Source organism: Amphiprion ocellaris, chromosome 20 (assembly GCF_022539595.1).
Source record: "Amphiprion ocellaris isolate individual 3 ecotype Okinawa chromosome 20, ASM2253959v1, whole genome shotgun sequence".
In the NCBI taxonomy this organism is placed as follows: Eukaryota; Metazoa; Chordata; class Actinopteri; family Pomacentridae; genus Amphiprion; species Amphiprion ocellaris.
In genome coordinates this window covers 29268214-29288860 of record NC_072785.1, presented here as the reverse complement: position 1 = coordinate 29288860, position 20647 = coordinate 29268214, and the positions used below count along the sequence as shown (strand labels likewise).

The following is a 20647-nucleotide window of genomic DNA, read 5'->3' as shown; positions in this document are numbered from 1 at the left end:
GTGAAAACACTGAAAGAGCTGGGTAGGGTGGTTAACAGCTAAACCGTCAGACAAAGAAAAACACATTCTACAGACCGACAACACACCACAACACGGTCCCACCCAGTGTGAATAGGTTTAACAGCACAGAGTGAAAACGAGGTAACAGAGAAAATATGAAATAAAACACAATACTGTTGCAGAATAACACCTGAAACCTGTAATAATCGTGTTTTTGTGTCATGTGCTAGCAGTTAAAACAAGCTGTGAACACTAAAATGTATTATTTAAGTCGCTATAGTCAACATTAGAGAGTTTTTATAGGTCAGAATTGGATTTTAGAGGTGACTGTATGACAGAATGCATGATCAGTCCACTTCAAGTAAGGCAATGAGTTTTTATCGCATGTGACAGAAATAAATGCATTTTTCTGTTATTTCTGACAATTTGCTGAACAAGAGGTTTTAATCATAAGTAAATTAAACTCTAATTCACAAAACTGGCTACATTTTTTTCTCAGTTCTTATTATTATTCTTTCATGCCAACTAAAACCTGTTTCAGGCCAAGAATTCCTATATGCAGGACAAACTCTGCACTAGCACTCATTTTCAGTCTGGTGTTGACTCTTCTTTTTGCTTTGTTTTGAATTTTTCGCCACTAAAAATGCAGCTATTTTTTTTACCAGGTAGCCTCCAACATTATCCGTTAGCCATTTTCTGCTGAGTTGGAGTTAATCACCACTCAATTCTTGCATTTTACCGTGTACAAAGTTCCCCTCGCTACAAGAAAAAACAACTGTCAAGCAGCAACCTGCACACTGAAAGCAACAGGTTTTGTTGAAGATTTGGATTCCACAAGAAGTTGTCAGTACACGGTGGTAAAGATCTACAAGGAATATGTTTAACAGGAACGTTCTTTCATATCTGCTGTCTGATTATAGAAAAAGTTTCATTTTCCAAGTATGGCTGATTGTGTGCAGTAAGCTAGCAAAAAGTGCAAAAGAAAGAAACCAGAAAAAACAGTTTCATGAAGAGATTTCGGTCATGAACCAAGATAAAACTACACCAGCAGAGAACAAATTCATATCAACTCATGATAAGAGTATTAAATGCAACATTTTTGGTGCAAAGTCTTGAAAGCTGGCATCAAATGTGTGGTTAGACGAACAAATGACCTGTTCTTTGATGAGTTCAATTCTGATTTAAACCAAATTTTGCCATTTTAAGTTACGTCACTTTGGCAGATTTATTTTACAGCTGACTGTTTGGACAATATTGGAGATTTTTGGTTTGTTTTGGTAATTATAAGACAGATGGAGTTAAAAAGCTTTGATTATTTAGCAGATCTATACACCAAAACTGATTTCACTACAACTGAAGGACCTAAACAACTTGACAATTCATTTTAAAAATCCTCGCAGGATTCTGATGCCCGATGTTGGTCTGTTTTCTGGCAAAACCAACATCAAAGTTAATTTTCTGCATCTTTTTTTACTTCGGAAGCGACACTGATTCGACCAATTCGCTCCACTTCTGTGAAATCGGTTTAATAATGCTCCTAATGAGCTATGCACCGCTAGCGAATCGTCTGTGGGTTTTAATGAGTTCAGTTAGTTCCTCCAGAGCTAAAGTAAAGGCAGAAGTCACCTGCTGGGAACTGACAATAAAATGTTTGTCTTTTCCCTCGGGATTAATAAAGTATCTATCTATCTATCTATCTATCTATCTATCTATCTATCTATCTATCTATCTATCTAGTTAGTTCGGGTGAAAGTCAACAGATGTCTTTTATTTGCTTTTGAGGCGTTTACATCCTCTGTCTGCAGTAGCACATAACAGACTATTTGCATGCTTAACCCCATAAAAGACTGTTGTGATTGGTTTGAAGAAACAAACAAGCCAAGTTTTTTTTTCACACCTATTGCTGAATTATAAGATAACACTTTATTAATCTCACAGCAGGGACATTTGCAATGTTACAGTGGCAAAAAGGAATGAAGTTCAAAAATAAAATTAAGCGTTGGTCGGGTCCTCGCATCCTTGCTAGTCAACGAATCTAAACATGTCTACCAGGTGGCGCTGCAACTGAGAGTGTATTTTGGCCTATGTATGCTATCAGGGCAGGACTCTGATCACACATGTAAAGTTTGAAGCAGATTGGAGCATGTACAGGTTAGTTAGACAGCACTTCCTGTTTCATGGCGAACTGTCAAAATTCCACCAGCTGCCATTTGAACACCTTCAGACTTTTGTGGAGCGTTTTGATCACCCATGCCTGCTGTACATCCTGGCTAAATTTGAGCTCCTTTGGAGTTACACTGTTTGAGTTTACAGATTTTGAAAATGTGCAAAAATTGATCCAAAATATGACACATAATTCAACGGCCAACTTCCTGTTGTGTTTTAGGTAATGTCGTCAATTTTATTTTTGTGTCGGGCCGAGTTACTTGTGCCTACCAAATTTCAGCGCTGTAGGTGACATGTCCTGGTCGTAGAGCCTGATTTGTGTGCAGATTTTCAAGCGTTTTCAAGTATTTTAAGGTCTTTAAAACTGCGATTCAAAAAACGGGAGAAAAATAAAAAGAAGAAACCCATGAGTTCCAAGAGGATCCTACAAACCTTTGGTGCTCGGACCCTAATAAACCAAAATATAGATAAGTACTAGCTCTAAAAACAACATTACTGCACATAATAAGGTGCAGCTAGACCATAATATCCTGCAGAATCGGCTAAATCATTCAAAAGGTCCATAAAACTTGCAGAGTCCTGTGATATTTCTCTGTAGATTCATGACTACAAATGACCCTTTTCACATAAAATTAGACATGTGACCCACTTTTAGCACAAAGAAGTGATTATAGCTGCTGTAAAATGATCAAGGTTGTTTAGTTTGTGTACATACTGTGCCGTTACCTCAGGCTTCGGTCTCTAAAGTTCACTATTCTTGCAAAACATCATTCTTACTCAACTGTGAGCTGTTATGTCATGTGAGGACATTTGCTGCCGGGGTGAACAAATCCGGCAGTCACGAGACGCCACAGGAAATGACAAGAATGAAAGGTATTCTATATCTTTTCTTCATGATGGACGCGAGAATGAAGTCAGAGCTATTGTGTCAATCAACTTTCTACAGCTAAACTCCCAAAATGCGTCACTTCTGGCATGACAAGAGCACCGGATCATTTTTTATTTCCAGGAGCGAGCCTCAGGCGAGAGATTAAATTTATCATTTGAATCACTGAAGTGGTTTAAGATGTTCTGATCCACATAGACAGCATATAGCAGCGCTCTTTACTGCTGAAGGCTGATATCCAGAGAATACACTTTAGATTCATTTCTTATACAGACACTGATGCACTACTTTCACTCTCCACAGATCCAGTTCTAGGTTTTCAGGCATCAGCACTGGCTTGAAAAAGAGTTGGGGACAGTAAAAGTTCCTCCTGATGAAGTCTTTCAGTATTTCTGGACTTCTGTAACACACATTTCTCATATTTAACAGCATTTTAACCCTCCTGTTGTCCTCATTTACGGGCACTGAAAAATATTGTTTCCTTGTCTGAAAAAAATCCAAAAATTCAGCAAAAGAATTCCCCAAATTTCTGAAGATTTGCAAAACCTTCAGGAAGAAAAATTCCAATAATTGTGTGAAAGCTTCCTTTCAATTTTTTTTTTTAATCTTGTAAAAATTTTCAAAAAATTTATAAAAATCTTCCAAAAAAAAATCCTAAAAATATCTAAGATGATTCCATATGTATATCAGTAAAACTTCCAATATTTTCAAGAACATTCACAAAAAAAAATCAACCAAAATCCAGCAAATTTTGCTGGATTTTGGTTGATTTTTTTGTGAATGTTCTTAAGAAATATTTTTAACTTTTCTTTTTTCCACAAAAACATGTTCAAAGATTTCCCCAAAACGTTGAAAATGTGGACATCAGAAGTTCCATTGTGAAAATATATTTTTTTTCCACATTTTCAAACTTTAAAACGGGTCAATTTTGAACCGCAGGACGACACGAGGGTTAAACTACTCAGCTAAAGCACTTACAACAGAAGTGTTTAGCATACGACAGCTGACATATCGGATTATTTGCTTGACATAAATTCAGAATATCGATCAAAAATAAACCAATTTTCGAGCAAAACAGCAGCTTGCAAGTGATGATGTTTCTACCCAGGAGCTTTAAAGTTAATTTAAACTGTCATAAAGGTGTCTGTAGGCCTGTCAGAATCATTACATAATCGCCAGATGCAACTATCCGTGCTGACTGTGCTCATTTTATGCCATTTGTTCACAAACAGCTGGATGAAACCAACAGAAATATTCATTTTCAACCCCTACTTTCTTGTTTCATGCCTCTTCTTCTGCTGTGGTTTAAACTTCCCATATTTAACTGCCTTTCAACCAGCACAAGGGCTACAGCTATTTCATTTTTGGCCTATGAATGTCAGAAAGTAGTAAAAAATGTCAGTGTTCCCCAAAAACCAAGGTGACAAATATCTTGTTTTGTCTACAACTCAAAGATATTCAGCTTTCTGTTACTGAGGAGCAAAAAAAAATGGAAATATTCACATTGAAAAGGAGCAAAACTAAGAATTTTCACTTATTTTTCTTTAAAAGAGACTCAAAACGTTCAATTATCAAAACAGTTGGTGATTAATCTAATAGCTGACAGCTTAGTGAAGAATCATTGCAGCTCTACTGAACATTTACTGACTTATATCACAAAAAAGAGCTCAAGAACAAGTTGCAGCAAAAAGGTGCTAAAACAACTAATCTAAAACTAAAAGAGGTGTAAAAAGAAGAGAAATAGACAATTAAATCCCAATTATTTGCATGACAATCAATCGCCAACTTAAATTTTATTATCGTGACAGTCCTAAGTAAATAAAGTAAATTTTTTTTTTTTTTTTTTTATTAAAGTTATTTTTTTGGCCTTTTTGTCGGCTTTTATTGGATAGGCACAGTGAGAGAGAGACAGGAAACAGGGGAGAAGAGTCGGGGAAGACATGCAGCAAAGGGCCGCGAGCGGGAATCGAACCCGGGCCAGCTGCGTCGGGGACCAGCCCTGTACATGGGTCGCCTGCTCAACGCGTTGAGCTATACGGGCACCCGTAAATAAAGTAAATTTAAAAAGATAATTTTATCATTATTTTGACAGATATTTTCACAGAAAGGCTCATTTTTGCATTTCTATTCAACCATAAATAAATAAAATGATGATGATTGGCTTATACTGGCTTATATCACAAAACAAGAGCTAAATAACAAGAACGAGTTGCGGCAAAAAGGTGCTAAACCCAATCATCTAAAACTAAAAGAGGCAAAAAAAGAAGAGAAATAGACAATTAAATCGCAATTATATGGCTGACAATCAATTGGCAACTTAAATTTCATTATCGTGACAGTCCTAGGTCAATAAATGAAATTAAAAAACATAATTTTGTCATTATTTTTGATGGCTATTTTATGGGAAGGATCATTTTTGCATTTCTATTCAACCACAAATAAATAAAATGATGATGATTGGATTATACTGGCTTCATATCATAGAACAAGAGGTAAATAACAAGAACGAGTTCTGTCAGATTTGCAGCAAAAAGGTTCTAAAACCACTAATCTGAAATTGAAAGCACCGGTTAAACAAGAGAAACAGACAATTAAATCGCAATTATATGGCTCACAATCAATCACCAACTAAAACTTCATTATCGTGACAGTCGTAGGTGACTAAATGAAATAAAAAAACAGAATTTTGTCATTATTTTGACAGCTATTTCACGAAAAGGATAGTCTTTGCATTTCTGTTCAACCAAAAATAAATAAAATTATGCTGATTTGTGCCAAACAGCATGCAGTTATCTCTGTAGCACCACAATGCTTGTTTAAAATTGCACTTCATGACATATTTCACCTTTATAAAAGAAACTGTAGGTCCGATAATTTGGATATCTTCAATATTGAGATTCTGATAACTTAATTTGGATTGTTCTAGAGATTTGAAGATGTCATTTTGGACGCTGAGAACTTGTTTCTAGATTTAATCAAAGAGTTAAATAATCATTAGTAGCAGCATGACCTTACCTGCAAAAGCTCGTCCAGCCAAGCCTGCAGCACTACAACACAACCTGCTGCAGCTACACAACATTATCATTTCACAGCAGCAGTAAGAAGTCACACAAACCCTGTGGGAGCTCTGAGCCGACAACAAGCCGCCCCAAGGGCAGTAGAGGGGCATCAGGCTGGGGAGGAGCCCTGCAGGTCGTCATGGCTGCCCCTCTGGTGGATTAAACATTAACCCGACTGTTGTCCTCATTTATGGCCACCAAAAATATTGTTTCCTTGTCTAAAAAAATCCAAAAATTCTGCAAAAAAAATTCCCCATATTTCTGAAAATTTGCAAAACCTTCAGGAAGAAAATTCCAACAATTCCTTAAACGTTTCCCTTAAAAGTTTGATTTTTTATTTATTTTTTTTTTTTTTTAAAAATCCCCCAAATTTGGCAAGAAAATTCTTGTAAATACTTTCAAAAAATGAGTAAAAATCTTCCAAAAAATTGTAAAAATATCTAAAGTGATCACATATATATATCAGTAAAACTTCTAATATTTTCTTAAAGAACATTCACATGAAAATCAAACAAAATCCAGCGAAATTCGCTGGATTTTGGTAGATTTTTTTGTGAATGTTCTTAAGAAACATCCATCCATCCATTATCTATACACCGCTTAATCCTCACTAGGGTCATGGGGGGGCTGGAGTCTATCCCAGCTGACTCAGGTGAAGGCAGGGGACACCCTAGACAGGTCACCAGTCTGTCGCAGGGCTATATACAGAGACAAACAATCACTCTCACATTCACACCTACGGGCAATTTAGAATGATCAATTAACCTCAGCATATTTTTGGACTGTGGGAGGAAGCCGGAGTACCCGGAGAGAACCCATGCATGCACAGGGAGAACATGCAAACTCCATGCAGAAAGATCCCGGGAAAGCCGGGACGCGAACCAGGGACCTTCTAGCTGCAAGGCGAAAGTGCTAACCACTACGCCACTGTGCAGCCCTCTTAAGAAACATTTTTAACATTAATTTTTTTTCCACCAAAAAACTTTCAAAGATTTCCCAAAAATGTTGAAAATGTGGACATCAGAAGTTTCACTGTGAAAATATTTTTTTCCCCACATTTTCAAACTATAAAACGGGACAATTTTGACCCGCAGGATGACACGAGGGCTAAATACTGCAGCAGAGCCCTCAGCAGGCCTCGTGTTGTCAGCCACACCGTGCAGACTGGGAGGATTGTGCGTTTGCATGCGTCCTACGTCTCAGATATTCACAGACACCTCGCTCTGGTGTCCCAGCTGGGAGTCCCACACTGAGATCCACTGTCCGTCTGAAGCCCAACACAGGCAGCTTTCACAGCCCTCAGCCGGCTCTGAATATCAATGAAAGGACTCAGCTAGCGGTCACATGACCCGGTGTAGTCATCATCCTCACTTTATCTGGCTGCAGTGGCTAACAAGTGTGTGTTTTAGTCGAGTCCAAACCGCTGGACTTCTGACTACAGGTGGAAGCGACTCAGGTCATGTTCAGTTTATCGCACCGCCCATTCCTATTTCACCAAGTTTCATCCTTCCATTGTTATAGCTCTGAAACCTTCTGAAAAAGTCTCATTATTAACCCTCCTGTTGTCCTCATTTACAGGCACCAAAAAATATTGTTTCCTCGTCTGAAAAAAATCCAAAAATTTAGCAAAAAAAATTCTCCATATTTCAGAAAATTTGCAAAACCTTCAGGAAGAAAATTTCAATAATTCTGTAAAAGTTTCCCTTAAAAGTTTTATTTTTAAAAAATCCCCCACATTTGGCAAGAAAATTCTTGTAAATACTTTCAAAAAATGAGTAAAAATATCTAAAGTGATTACATATATATCAATAAAACTTCTAATATTTTCTTTAATTTCGCTGGATTTTGGTTGATTTTTTTTGTGAATGTTCTTCCGAATTTCTTTTTTTCCACCAAAAATGTTCAAAGACTTCCCAAAAATATTGAAAATGTGGACATCAGAAGTTTCACTGTGAAAATATTTTTTTTTCCCCCAAATTTTTAAACTTTAAAACGGGTCAATTTTGACCCGTAGGACGACACAAGGGTTAAGGAGTGAAAATCACCCTTTCACCTCTTCTTTCAGAGGTGGACGATGGACGTGATCTACGTCATACAAATGGAAAAACTTAGGTTCACACGGACCAACTTGGTGCAAAAATTCTCTCACATATGGGACCCTTTCTTTGCAAACATTAATGAAAATAAAAACTAAGAGACTGAGCTGTCTGTCCACTCTTTCTATACTACACAGCACTACCATGCAGTACTGCCATCTCCACTGGCAGTCTGAATTCTTTTATTCCAGCTTCTTAATTTAGAATATTTTCTAGTTTCTTTTGTCTACTGTTACAGTAAACTGAATATCTTTCATTTGTGGAAAAACAACAACAACTAAAAAGCAAGTTTTAACCTTTTATATTACTTTATATTAGCAGTTTTTGCACATTTAATTGTAAAATTTATATAAACTCCCATTCAAAAGTTTAAGGTCACTTAGAAATGTCCTTATTTGTGAAAGAAAAGCAGTTTTTGTCAATGAAGATAACATTAATTGAATCAGAAATACAGTCTAGGCATTATTAATGTGGTAAATTACTATTCTAGCTGGAAATTTTTAATGGAATATCTCCATAGAGGGACAGAGGAACATTTCCAGCAACCATCACTCCTGTGTTCTAATGCTACATTGTGTTAGCTAATGGTGTTGAAAGGCTCATTGATGATTAGAAAACCCTTGTGCAGTTCTGTTAGCACATGGATAAAAATGGGAGTTTTCAGGAAAAATATGGAATTGCCTGGGTGACCCCAAATTTCCTGTATGTTTCTTAATTATTTACAGCCTGTTTACTCTGTTCCTGTTTTTCTTGCCAAAAAATTAAAATAAAACATTGGGAAAAAAAAGAAAGAAATACAAACCCTCTGAAAAAGTGACTTTGAGAGAGCCAGAAAATGAAAAACCAGAAAGAATCTAATGAATATAACTGAACTAATCGTGTGATGTGTGAGTTCCACTGAATCAAATCTAACCTTAAGATCATAATGCTTTGTTAAAAAAAAATAATAATAATCACTTTATCTTACACGTCTCATTTAAAAATTTGCCAAAAATGAACCATTTGCTCAGGTTAGATTCTGTAAAAAACAAAAAATTATTTGCTCCTTGGTACAACCAGAAAGTCATTAGTGACTGAGCTGTGACCAATAGTCAGGTAACAACAATTCTGAGACTTTTAGGCTGAACTGTGGCAGTGTTTAAACAGAGCAGATAGGAGACTAGTATGGAAACAAATTAAAAATCTAAACAGTATAATATCCAAAGTATTTAGAGTCATCAATTTTTTTATTCTAGTATTGGTAACACCTGTTGGAAACTTAGAAAAATGTTGCATACGTTGATTCCAGGTTTGTACAATTTATGCAAAATAAATAATCAAAGAATTCCTACTTTAGTTTCTTTTTTGATAATTTACAGCATCATAACTGTGTCCTACTGCATAAACAACCTTTCTGAGTTCTTTCTACTTCTAGTCGTGGTTGTTCTGCTTCCATAGAGGTGTAGGACTTTATATTGGAGTGAAAACAAGCCCACATTGAGTAAAAAAGGGCCAGAAAGGTTTAATTAGCCAATATGCTAACTGTTAGCTGTGTTTATACTTGAGTTTAACCCTAGTATTTGAAATATTAGGGTAAATGCACAATATAGATGTTCCTATAGGGTGTTAATCACAATATCTGGTCAGGTAGACTTGCATTTGATACCATTTTGTGTGGTTTTAACTGATTTGATCATTTCGTAGTGCTTTAACTCTAATATTTTAATTACCTAGTTAAATGCAGCTAACATATAATCTCATATGGTGTTAATGTCAATATTTAGCAATGAAAACGTGTTTTATATGGTTTTGTACCCTAATATTTTAATTACTTAATTAAATTCGGCTAATATATAACTTTATAGGGTGTTAATGTCAATATTTAGTCAGGCAGATTTGAATTTTTTACCATTTCGTTGGGTTTTAACTGTGATATTTAAATTATTCTGCTAAACACATAACGTTTTAGGGTCTTAACCTCAGTATTTAAACTTGTAAGGTAAATTTACACTCTAATCTTGCTTCTCTTTTAGAAATCAGTTTGTCTCCTCAGCTGCTGGTTTGAATAAACCGTATAAATAAGTTGACTTTGTCCGAGAATGTGGCTTCTGTTTGGATTAACCTGAAGAACCAGTTAGCCATCACTTCCCTGTCAGCTAACCGAGCTAGCTCCCATTGACACTCAACGTTCCGGCGGCGTCTAATTCCCGCGATAAACATAAACACTGACCCCACATACAAGAAGATAATTATCCAAAGCAACCCTCTGAAACATTTTTTATAATTAGTGACTCAAATATTAGCTTTTAAACAAAATGACATTTTAAGAAACATGTCTATAAAGTGGCTAATTAGCTAATTTCCGAGAAGTACACGCAGCCATTCTTACCGTTCTCTGGGACATCCGTTGCCAATCTAGCCCGGCTTTAACGTTCCTCTTCCCCCCTTTTTAAATGTTTATTAAAAATGGACCCGGACAATGTTTGCCGCTAAGTGTAGAAGAAGAAGAAAAAAAATCAGAGAATCTCCACAGTGTCTCCGCCTGCTGGGGGAACGTTCCGCCGACTGGAGCTTCACCGCATCAAGCGCCGCTACTGCCGTCCAGCTAGCTCCATAGCTTAGCCGCCGATCTGTCAAAACACGGGCTTTAGTCGGAGCCCGTCCATGGCCGGAACCGCTGCGTCAAACTACCCGGACAGCGGCTTCCTGGGGCGGCGGGAGACGAGCTGACCAGTCGCCCATGAAGATGACAGCTCCCCGGTGCTCTCCGTAGCTGACTGACTGGCTGACTGCGCGGTGCGTGAAAATGGCGTTACCCGGCGTCCCCCGCCTCCTCCCCGACGGCGCTGATGTCATCCCGGCCGGATTAAAGGGGAAGCTGCGGTGGAGCCGAGCGGCCAGATTTATTTAAAACGCAGAAACAGCGGCAAAAAACAAGAAATGCTCAATATATAGGCGGAATTAGAGGCAGAAATTAGATAAAAGTAGCAGGATTAGATAAATTAATGTTTACAGGAGCAAGGAGTCCAAGAAATTAAGCATTTATTAGAAGATATATGGATAGAAGTCGTATATATTGATATTTTTTTCAAAAAATAAAGTATTTTTGAGGCAATTCAAAGTCTGTATGTAAAATTCATCATTTAAAGTGCAAAAAATAAGGAGTTCTAACAATGCATGTTGCATTATAATCAGATATTTTGCAAAAAAAAGTTTGATTATTAAAACATGCTTATGTGAGAAAAATTCCCCTTTTTGGAATATTTTTGGATTTTAAACACTTAAATATTTATGCTTACTTCAAAAATCCATTTTTGAAATGGTATTGTCAGATTATTCAAACTCTGATTCACAATTACACAACAGTACAACTAAAATGCAGTACTTACACAGCAAAAACAAGAAATACTGGAAATGCAAGTTGCATTGTACTCAGATTACTTTGCAAAAAAAAGAAAATATAAAAGTATTAAAGTAGCAGGGAATGCAAGAAATTCAGCATTTTTAGAAGATCTATAAGGTGTATATATTAATATTGTGTTGTTTTTTTAAATAAGTATTTATAAGGTAATTCAAAGTCTGCTTCGGAGTTGCACAACAGTAAAAGTCACCATTTAAACAGCAAAAATAAGGAGTACTAGTCATGCATGTTGCATTCTAATCAGATATTTTTACACAAGAGTAGTACATAAAAACATGCAAGCAGGTAAAGTGAGACATACACTTCTTGGGAATTTTTCACATTTTTGGAGCATTTCATGTTTTATTTGCAAAAATCCACATTTTCTTAATTAACTAAATCTGTCAGATCAATATACAGTAAAAAGTGACTTTAAAATATCTCAAAATTGCACTTATTTACATTCCAGTGAGGGTTTCTGGTTATTTTTCAGAACAGAAAATGTAGAAACTGGATGAACATTTAAAATGAGTTAAACCTCCAATGTGAAACTTTTGTCTCCCCTATCTGGCTGCGAGGTGAATTACAAAAACACTGTTGACTCGTTTTTAGACTCTGAACGTTCCTCTGAAGTTTCTTTTTAATCTGCAGCATCAGAAACTTTTCCTGGATGGAGAAACGTCACCACAGAACCCAGATTTAAACTCCAGTAAACTGAAATAAAGTGAAATTTAGCTGCAGGTTTAATCGGTGGGTTTTAATGTAGTTCACGTACATCTAAATGTAAAAATTCTGCACTTATTTGAGTAGAAACTGAATCAGACACTGGACAGGAGTGTGGGTGAACACTGAGTTTATTATCAGGTGGTTTTCTTGCTGCTTCTCTTCGTTATCGTCCTCCACATGCTGTTCAGAGCCACTCGGGCCATCAGCAGAGTGATGGTGAAGTTCCGTCGGTACCATTCCCTGGAGGGGAAAGAAGAAAAAACTGAATTAAATCAGGTCGTGAGTGCAGATTTCAGACAGGATGTAGAGGAGACATTAAATGTTAGACTTTTCAATATATTAGTCCCTTTGCTTGCAGTGTAACGGAGCACCAGTGACAGATTTCTTCTGAAGTTGTTGAGATGTGTTGAGATGAGATGAGATAAAATGAGATGAGATGATAGGATGAGATGAATTAAGAAAATATGAGATAAGATGAGATAAAATAAGATGAGATCAGATGGGATACGATGGGATGAGAAAAGCTACGATGAGATGAGATGAGATGCAATAAGAAGAGATAATACAATAAGATGAGAAGAGCTACGAGATGAGATACGATGAGATGATATGAGATGCAATAAGATGAGATGAGATACAATGAGATGAGGTAAGACAGTGAGATGAATGAGATACGATTTGATGAGATAAGATGACAGAGACAAAATGAGATAAGGTGAGATTAGATAAAATAGCATACAATGAGATGAAATGAGATAAGATGAAATAGGATACCATGAGATGAATAAGGTACAATGAGATGGGTTAAGGTGAGATAAGACATGATGATTAGATAAGATATGATGAGATAAGACACAATGAGATGAGATAGGATGAAAAAGATGAAACAAGATAAAATAAGTTACAGTAAGATAACATAAGACACAATGAGATGAGAAAATATGACGAGATAAAATCAGTTACGATGAGATAAGATGAGGTGAGATAAGATAATATACAATCAGGATAGGATGAGATGAGATACGATGAGATACAATGATATACTATGGGATGATATAAGATGAAATAAGATACAATGAGATAAGATATGATGAAATGAGATGGGATAAGATAAGATATGATGAGATAAGGTACAATTAGATGAGATAAGACAATGAGATGCGATAAGAGGAGATACGGTAAGATGAGGTAAGATGAGATGAGATAAGGTGAGATAAGCTAAATTTTATTCATCTTGTAGGAAATTGTTTTGCCAGAGTACAATAAACAAAGCTCGGGTGAAATATGCACAATTACAGAGAAGTTAGTAATAAAATAGAGATAAAAACAGAATACAGCATACGAAACACAAAGTGTCTAAGTGGATGCCAAGGAATAGTGTCTAAAATATAAAATAAGTAGAAAATGTAAAACTGTAAATAACAAGAAACAGACAGAAAACAGGAAGTGAACTGAAAGTGAACAGATGTACTGAAATAACTATCTGGTGCTTTTTGTTTAAAAAAAAAAAAAAAAACAAGTATCTTTATAAATATTCATATTTTATGGTGCAAAACTTCCAAGCAGATCAGAGATGGAGGAGCAGAAATTATTCTAGAAATCTGATCCTTTGAGATTCAAACTCTCCAAAATAAACGCATCTTGATTGAACTATTTTATGTCGTCATATTGCTGAAGATCTTATTTGTTTTTGAAATGAGCTAAATAAATAACGTTACTAGTATTATCTGAATATTAACAACACATGCAATGAAAACACAAAGGAAGACTCACTTATTCTGTTTTCTTTTGCATAAACAGCATTTGCATCATAAATCGATGCACACAAATCAGTGCCTAAAAATGCACCAGGAGGCTGGAAATTAAGTGTTTGATGCTCAGTTTCCTGGAGGAGAAAACTAAAAGCTCTGCTTGTTTAGCTCCAAATATTCAAACTAAATCTGCACCCGTGAATCCAGTGATGGCTTTGTTTGCAGGGTGCAGGAGCAGCGTGTGCTGAAGCTCATTAAGGAGATTTAAATAGACCAAACTGAGACTCAGTAACACCTGAGGGAGGAACAGAGCGACTCTTTGATTTCAGAGAATAAGAATGAGAAGTTCCACTTTATTAAACCCCACGCATGGAAATACAGACGACGAGAGGTGACGAGTGTGGGCAGGAAACTCTAGAAAACATTTTGCGATGCTAATCTACTTGTTTGTTTTGCAGTTTGAAGCCGACAGCTGCAGCAGACGGAGACACAGAACCACTCACTTGTTGTAATTTGCATGTCGTGTTCTGTTGTTGTCCAGGAAGCTTTTGTAAAACTTCGCCATCTCCTCGCTGTTCAGAGCGCGACGCCGTCCTGAGGGGAAAAACAGATCAGAATCAAGCAGCTGTTAGAAAATCAGGTTTAATTCTGGTTTAAAAATGACATTCTGATAAATTCATGCCTGAGAATTTAATATTCTTTTGTTAAACCAGCAGTTAAATAAATGTAGAAAACGCTGCTGGTTCTCACCGTCTTCATCTCGAAGAGTCAAACCTTTTGCCTGCAGCTGTGAGATGATAAAAGCTTCTTTTTCCTGCAGAAAGAATCAAAATAATGTTTTTCTTTTATGTTATTTCTCAACCTTTTGTAACACACAAACACAAAGCTGCAGACAACATATCAATCACATCATGCACAAAGTATTGGGAAATTCTATCTGAGATCATCATATTTTTAGAATAATTTCTGCTCAACCATCTGTGATTTGCCTGAAATTTTTATAGCATAAAATATAAATATTTATAGATATATCTGTGTAATATTAGCTTAATATATCAAATACTTTCTGAGATATATGGTTTTAAAAAATGCCCATCGACTCAGTTTCAGCACATTTTTCCTCACATTGAAATTTGAGGCTGTTTGGATAACAATATCTCAGGAAATATTAAAGATAAAAACCTGAAATTGTCACTATTATTTCTCATCATGTTACCGATTCACAGTCTGTAATGTTGGACAAGTTGATTAAATAATCTCCAATTACGGGTGAGAAGAAAATTTTTAAGAAATGTCCTGTTTTTAAGCACACATTAACACAAATATTAACAATACAGACGTCAGCTAGTGATATTTTCTGAACTACATGCAGCTGCATGTCAATAACACAAAACTAAACATGTAGAATACTTTTAATGTGAATTTTAAAAAGATATTTTCATGAAATTTCCATGTTCGCTTGAGCAGGTAAGTCATACCACAAAAAACAAATAATCCAAATAGAACAGATTTCTATAATTCAGAAAATTCTATTTGATTACCAGCAAATAATGTCGTTTTCAGTCACTGTGGACATCCCATAATCAGCTCAGTTAAATATCCAGAGTTTATGATAAATATTAAAGTTTAAACTAAATCAGAGATGGTCGACCTCTGATGATTGGAGATGAAATACTTCATATATCCACAAAAAGGGTAAATAATTCAGAAATATGCTTTTTTCTAGTGCACAAAAACATAAAGTTATTTATCAACAACAAAAAGCTGCAGATGTGATTCGAGCTGCTGATTAAGCTGCATATAAAGAACATTTATTACAGCATAGTTTATAATGTAAGAGTATACAGCAGTAAGTACTTTACATTTAGTGTTTCTTACCATTTTTCTACTGACTGTTATCATTAATTTAATTCTATTTTATTAAAATATTATTAAAATATTTTATAATAGCCACTTTCTGAGTGTAATTTTACTTTTTCATTATTTTTATAGCTTGTGTATTATCATTTATTATTGAGTTTTAGTGTTTTGCTGTGCTTAAATGTCTAATTCTGTTTTTAACAAGCTACATAAATGCTGGTAAATTCTCTTAAATTGCTTGAAAAGTGCATTTTAAATAAAGTTTGACTGCTAAGTTGATTGACATTGTACATTTTTAAAGGCAAGTTTGTTGTTAAATACTTTCAAAGTCATTGATTTTAGGTCCTTGTTGAGGTTTTAACTGACTATTACTGTATTTTACCACCAGTTTGTTGTGTGATGCTGCTATCTGCTGGTGAAAAGAAGATTTTACACCCAAATGATGCAGAGATTAATAAATTCACTGATGATATGTGTGGAAAAAAAATGAAAACAGCAACAAAAAAAATATTTATTAATTGATTGTCAGTGATTCATCCATTTATCTGTTAATTATTGTTAAATTGTTGCTTTTTTAACTGATTAATTACTCAAATTTACAAAAAAATAACATGTTAATACTCAACCACAATTCAGAATAAACATTTGTATGTTTACATGTATCTGACAACTGCAGTGACAAACTACTGTAAAATTTTAAAAAGCATAAACAAATTGTTGTTTTTATTGTTAACTTATTTAATATTCTTTTATGTATTTATTGTAATCTGACAGTATTTGACATGTACATCGGAAACAACTCTTCTGGTGTAAACATTCAAGCACCACACAGTAAATACCTGCTGTTATTCTTGTTTCTAGATCATAAAACTCATCTCCAGCTGACTTCTGACGCTGTAAACTTAACTCACCTTGCTGAAGGTGATGTTCTGTTTGGTCCAGAATTCGTGGTTCCAGTCTTCGGTTTCTTGCCTCAGGTGTCTCAGACGTTTCTCCAGCTCCGATTCGTTCTCCGGTACGTGGTAGACGATGGGCCGGAGGTTGGACAGAGGGTTCGGTGGTCCGATCCAGTCGTGTGTGGAGCTCGCTGCTGGTCTGAAGGTGGATGTCTGCAAAAATAATAACAAAAAACAAGGAAAACACTGTGAGACCCACAAAAGATGTAGGACAACAACTTAATATCTGACGTTTTATCATGAATGGCATCGTAGCTGGGAAAAAATTCAACCCATTAAAAAGTTATTTTTTGTATTTATTATTATCCCACGAGGGGAAATTCTGATTTTCGCATATCTCTCCAACTGAGGGGGTCAGAGTGCAGGGTCAGCCACAGTACAGCGCCCCCTGGAGCAGGAAGGGTTTAGGGCCTTGTTTGAACCACCAACCTTCTGATTAGTAGTCCAGTCCTGTGGTGTAGAGTCACCATTTTCTCTGACATTAAAAAAAAAACTACTTCACATTTTTGCTTTCCAATACTAAACAACGGGGGAAAACAACCGTACGGTATAACGAGGTTGTGTAAAACAGAAAATTATGCTGAGGAGTCATCATCAAAAGCCAAGTGACTAAAATTCAGGAACCAATTTAACATTTGTACATTTTTTACATCAGACATTTTGCATTTTATATTTTTCTTATTGTTTATTTTTATTTACTGGACATTTTTGCTTATTTATCTGTATTTATGGTGGTGGAAACTGGACTGTTTCTGCTGTAGCAACCAAATTTTTGAGTTCTTTCTCCTTTTTCATGTTGTTCTGTTTCTTTAGAGGAGCAGGACTTCATATTGTGGTGAAAAATGAACCCACAGTGAGACAGAAACACCTATAAACTGCCTAATTCCCTCCATACTGAACGGAAAGGCGTTGCTTTGTAAAACTTTTCGTCAATGAGTCACACTTTGCTCAGATGTTCATCTTCACGTTTAAACATGAAGCTGAACGGCAGCAGTTTGTTTATCAGTTCTGAACAGACGTCAACATGAGACGAGCAGCGAGGAGGAAGAGCCGATCCAAAGCTCAGACGAAAGAAAAGAGGTAAATACAAACACAAAACACTCATTTAGACCCACACAAATCATGTTTATACAACCATTAAAATACACAACAACTAGTCTGATTAACTATACACTGAAATAAAGAAATTTAACACTACAGTATTAAACTAGAGCACTTCATTTTAAGTTACTTTTATAGTTAGAAACGACATTTCAATTTTACATCCAAAAAAACTGTATGAAATGTACCTTAACCACATTTCATTGAAAAATATATTTACAGGTTTTTAACAGCTACAGTTAAACTACTACTGATCACATCATAATTAGATTAAAAAAAATTTAAAAAACAAAACATTTTGAATTGCAAGTGAAGTAAATTATTTTTTAAATGACTAGTCTCAATTATAATTTTCCAAAATTCTGTTGTTTATTAAAATACTGTACTTTAAGTTAGATTTCAGATTAGAATTTTATATAAAAAAATCAATAACTAAGTAAATCTATTAATCTATTAATTACTGTTTAAGCTTATGATTTTATGTGTAGAAAAAAATAATAGCAGCAACAAATTATTATTTTTTAATTGATTGATTGGCAGTGGTTAATCAATTTAACCATTAATTATTGTTAAATTGTTGTTTTTTTATAGTCAATTATTCAAATAGTTTTTTTTTTACATGTATTTGACAGTTAGGGTTTATGAATATATTCAAATAATGATATATACATAAAAAATACATTTTAATAAGCAACTTAACCATACTTCAGAGTAAAGTTTTGTATGTTTAAATGTATTTGACAAGTACTTTTAGAAATATAATTTTATGCAAAAAAATTGAAAGCATGAACAAATGATTATTCTATTATTTATTTATTGCAATTTGACAGTATTTCACATCTACATTGCAAATAACTTTTCAGATTAAGATTTTATACAAAAAAATCAATAACTAAGTAAATCTATTAATCCATTAATTATTGTCTAAGCTGAAGATTTTATGTGTAGGAAAGAAAAGAAAGCAGCAAAAAATAAATAAAATAAATAAATGAAATAATATATACATATATTAATGATTGATCTTCAATGATTAATAATTAAAATGTTGGGTTTTGAATAATTAATTGTTCAAATTATTGTCATTTAACTTGTTGGGGTTTATGAATAATTTGCAAATCATGATATATACACAAAAAAACCCACATTTTAATATTTAACTTGACCATAATTCAGAGTAAAGCTTTGTATGTTTTCATCTATTTGACAGCAACAGTGACAAAATACTTTTAGAAATATGGTTTTATTTTTTTAAAAACTTACATTAAAAAGCACAAATTAATTATTTTTGCTGATTTAATATTTATATATTTGTATATTTTCATATTTAATATTATATCATGTTGCTTTAAAAAAATAAAATAATCATCAATTTATTGTAATTTGACTGTATTTTACATCTGTGTTGCAAATTATTTTTTAGATTATATTTTTTAAAAATTTGACCAAATTATTATTTCCATTGGTAACTAATCTATTGACTAATACTTAATTATCGTTTATAAATAATCTATTAATTATTCAATTAATGCATTTTTAAACATCCTTTTTTTATTTAAAAATGCATATTTTGTATGTAATTGTAGCTGATTTTAAACATCAGCTACAATTACAAAATATTTTTAAACTATATTTTATATATTTGTTTCTATATACAAAAAATATCAAAGTTGCAAAAGCAATTATATATATTAGTGCTTAATCTAATAATAAGCATTTTTAAAAAATACATTATTATATTTTTACTTGTCTGTGAGCTGCAGTTAAAAAAATAAATATCATTTGACTTACAAATAAAAAAATCACAATAGTAACAAATTTATAGTTTTATAAGTGATTGATCTATTAAATACGTCCAGTTTTGGCCAATTCATGGCCAATTACAATGACAGAAACTATATATTTAAAAGTAAAAATAAAATATTTCATCCTAAAAATAATCAAACTGATGATTTAAATTTATGCCAGTGTGTTTCCTACAAGTCTTCTGATGCTTTCTTCCCTTACAGCAGCCACAACATCCAAATCATTCAAATTAAAGCAGAAATAATTCAGATTTAACGTAAAATAAAATAAATTATTGTAAACTAACTTATTTACCTGATGAAAGCTGTGATCTGTTAGCAATTTGAAAGCATAATTTTAGCATTAAATTGAGTATTTTAGTAAAATCTGTGTAACATCCTGATTATAAATCGTTACATATCGAACCTTGGGAGTTTTGTCCTTCGGGCCCGCTGCTCCGGAGCTGCTCCGCCGGCTGCAGGCTGCTGATGACCGGGGAGGAAGCAGCGGAACTCGGGGGAAGAAGAAGAAGAAGAAGCTCCTCCATGTTGCTGCTGCCGCTCCGGCCGCCATTTTAATTAAGCGACACTAAACGGCGCCTCGAACCGAACACATGACGGTAATAACCGAGTTACCGACCGACGTCCCGCCGCTGGTGTTTACCGACAGCAGCGTTTACCGAGAGCTCGTGTCCTTCTGCAAACCGTGAGATCACGTGACCTCAGCGGGGAGCGAAGAGGGGCGCTCGATATCCTCACCGGAAGAGCGGAACAAAAAAAAAGCACAATAATACAGTCAGTAATGTAAAACTGGAATAAAATTTAGAACAATGAACGAAAAAACAGTAAATAAAATATCAAAACCCTGGATTATTTCACATGTAAA

At 34.6% G+C, this 20647-nt stretch overlaps 3 protein-coding genes across 8 annotated transcripts in view; 1 reads left to right on the top strand and 2 right to left on the bottom strand.

The window, feature by feature from the left end:
• The window catches only part of klc1a (kinesin light chain 1a), a 94423-nt gene extending 83427 nt beyond the window's left edge, over positions 1 to 10996 (bottom strand). For 2 of the 6 annotated variants that reach the window (XM_055005524.1, XM_055005525.1), the window contains exon 1: positions 10576 to 10994. The gene's annotated coding sequence lies outside the window, so the exon portion shown is untranslated. Of the gene's footprint in view, positions 1 to 10575 lie in introns of all 6 variants that reach the window. The other 4 variants (XM_055005526.1, XM_055005527.1, XM_055005528.1 and 1 more) reach the window with 3 other exon arrangements.
• A 1426-nt stretch (positions 10997 to 12422) lies between these two features.
• LOC111584787 (cytochrome c oxidase assembly factor 8) lies at positions 12423 to 20546 on the bottom strand. Its single transcript, XM_023294050.3, has 5 exons — positions 20189 to 20546; positions 16835 to 17032; positions 14814 to 14877; positions 14567 to 14657; positions 12423 to 12552 (listed from the first exon to the last, which is right to left on the bottom strand). Exons 1-5 carry the CDS (start codon positions 20333 to 20335, stop codon positions 12447 to 12449), a joined length of 606 nt encoding a protein of 201 aa, XP_023149818.2. The 5' UTR covers positions 20336 to 20546; the 3' UTR covers positions 12423 to 12446.
• Positions 17865 to 20647, top strand: part of bag5 (BCL2 associated athanogene 5) — a 24283-nt gene continuing 21500 nt past the window's right edge. Inside the window, exon 1 of the mRNA XM_023294046.3 lies at positions 17865 to 17959. Coding sequence (XP_023149814.2) covers positions 17904 to 17959 — 56 coding nt within the window. The 5' untranslated portion in view covers positions 17865 to 17903. The remainder of the gene's footprint in view (positions 17960 to 20647) is intronic.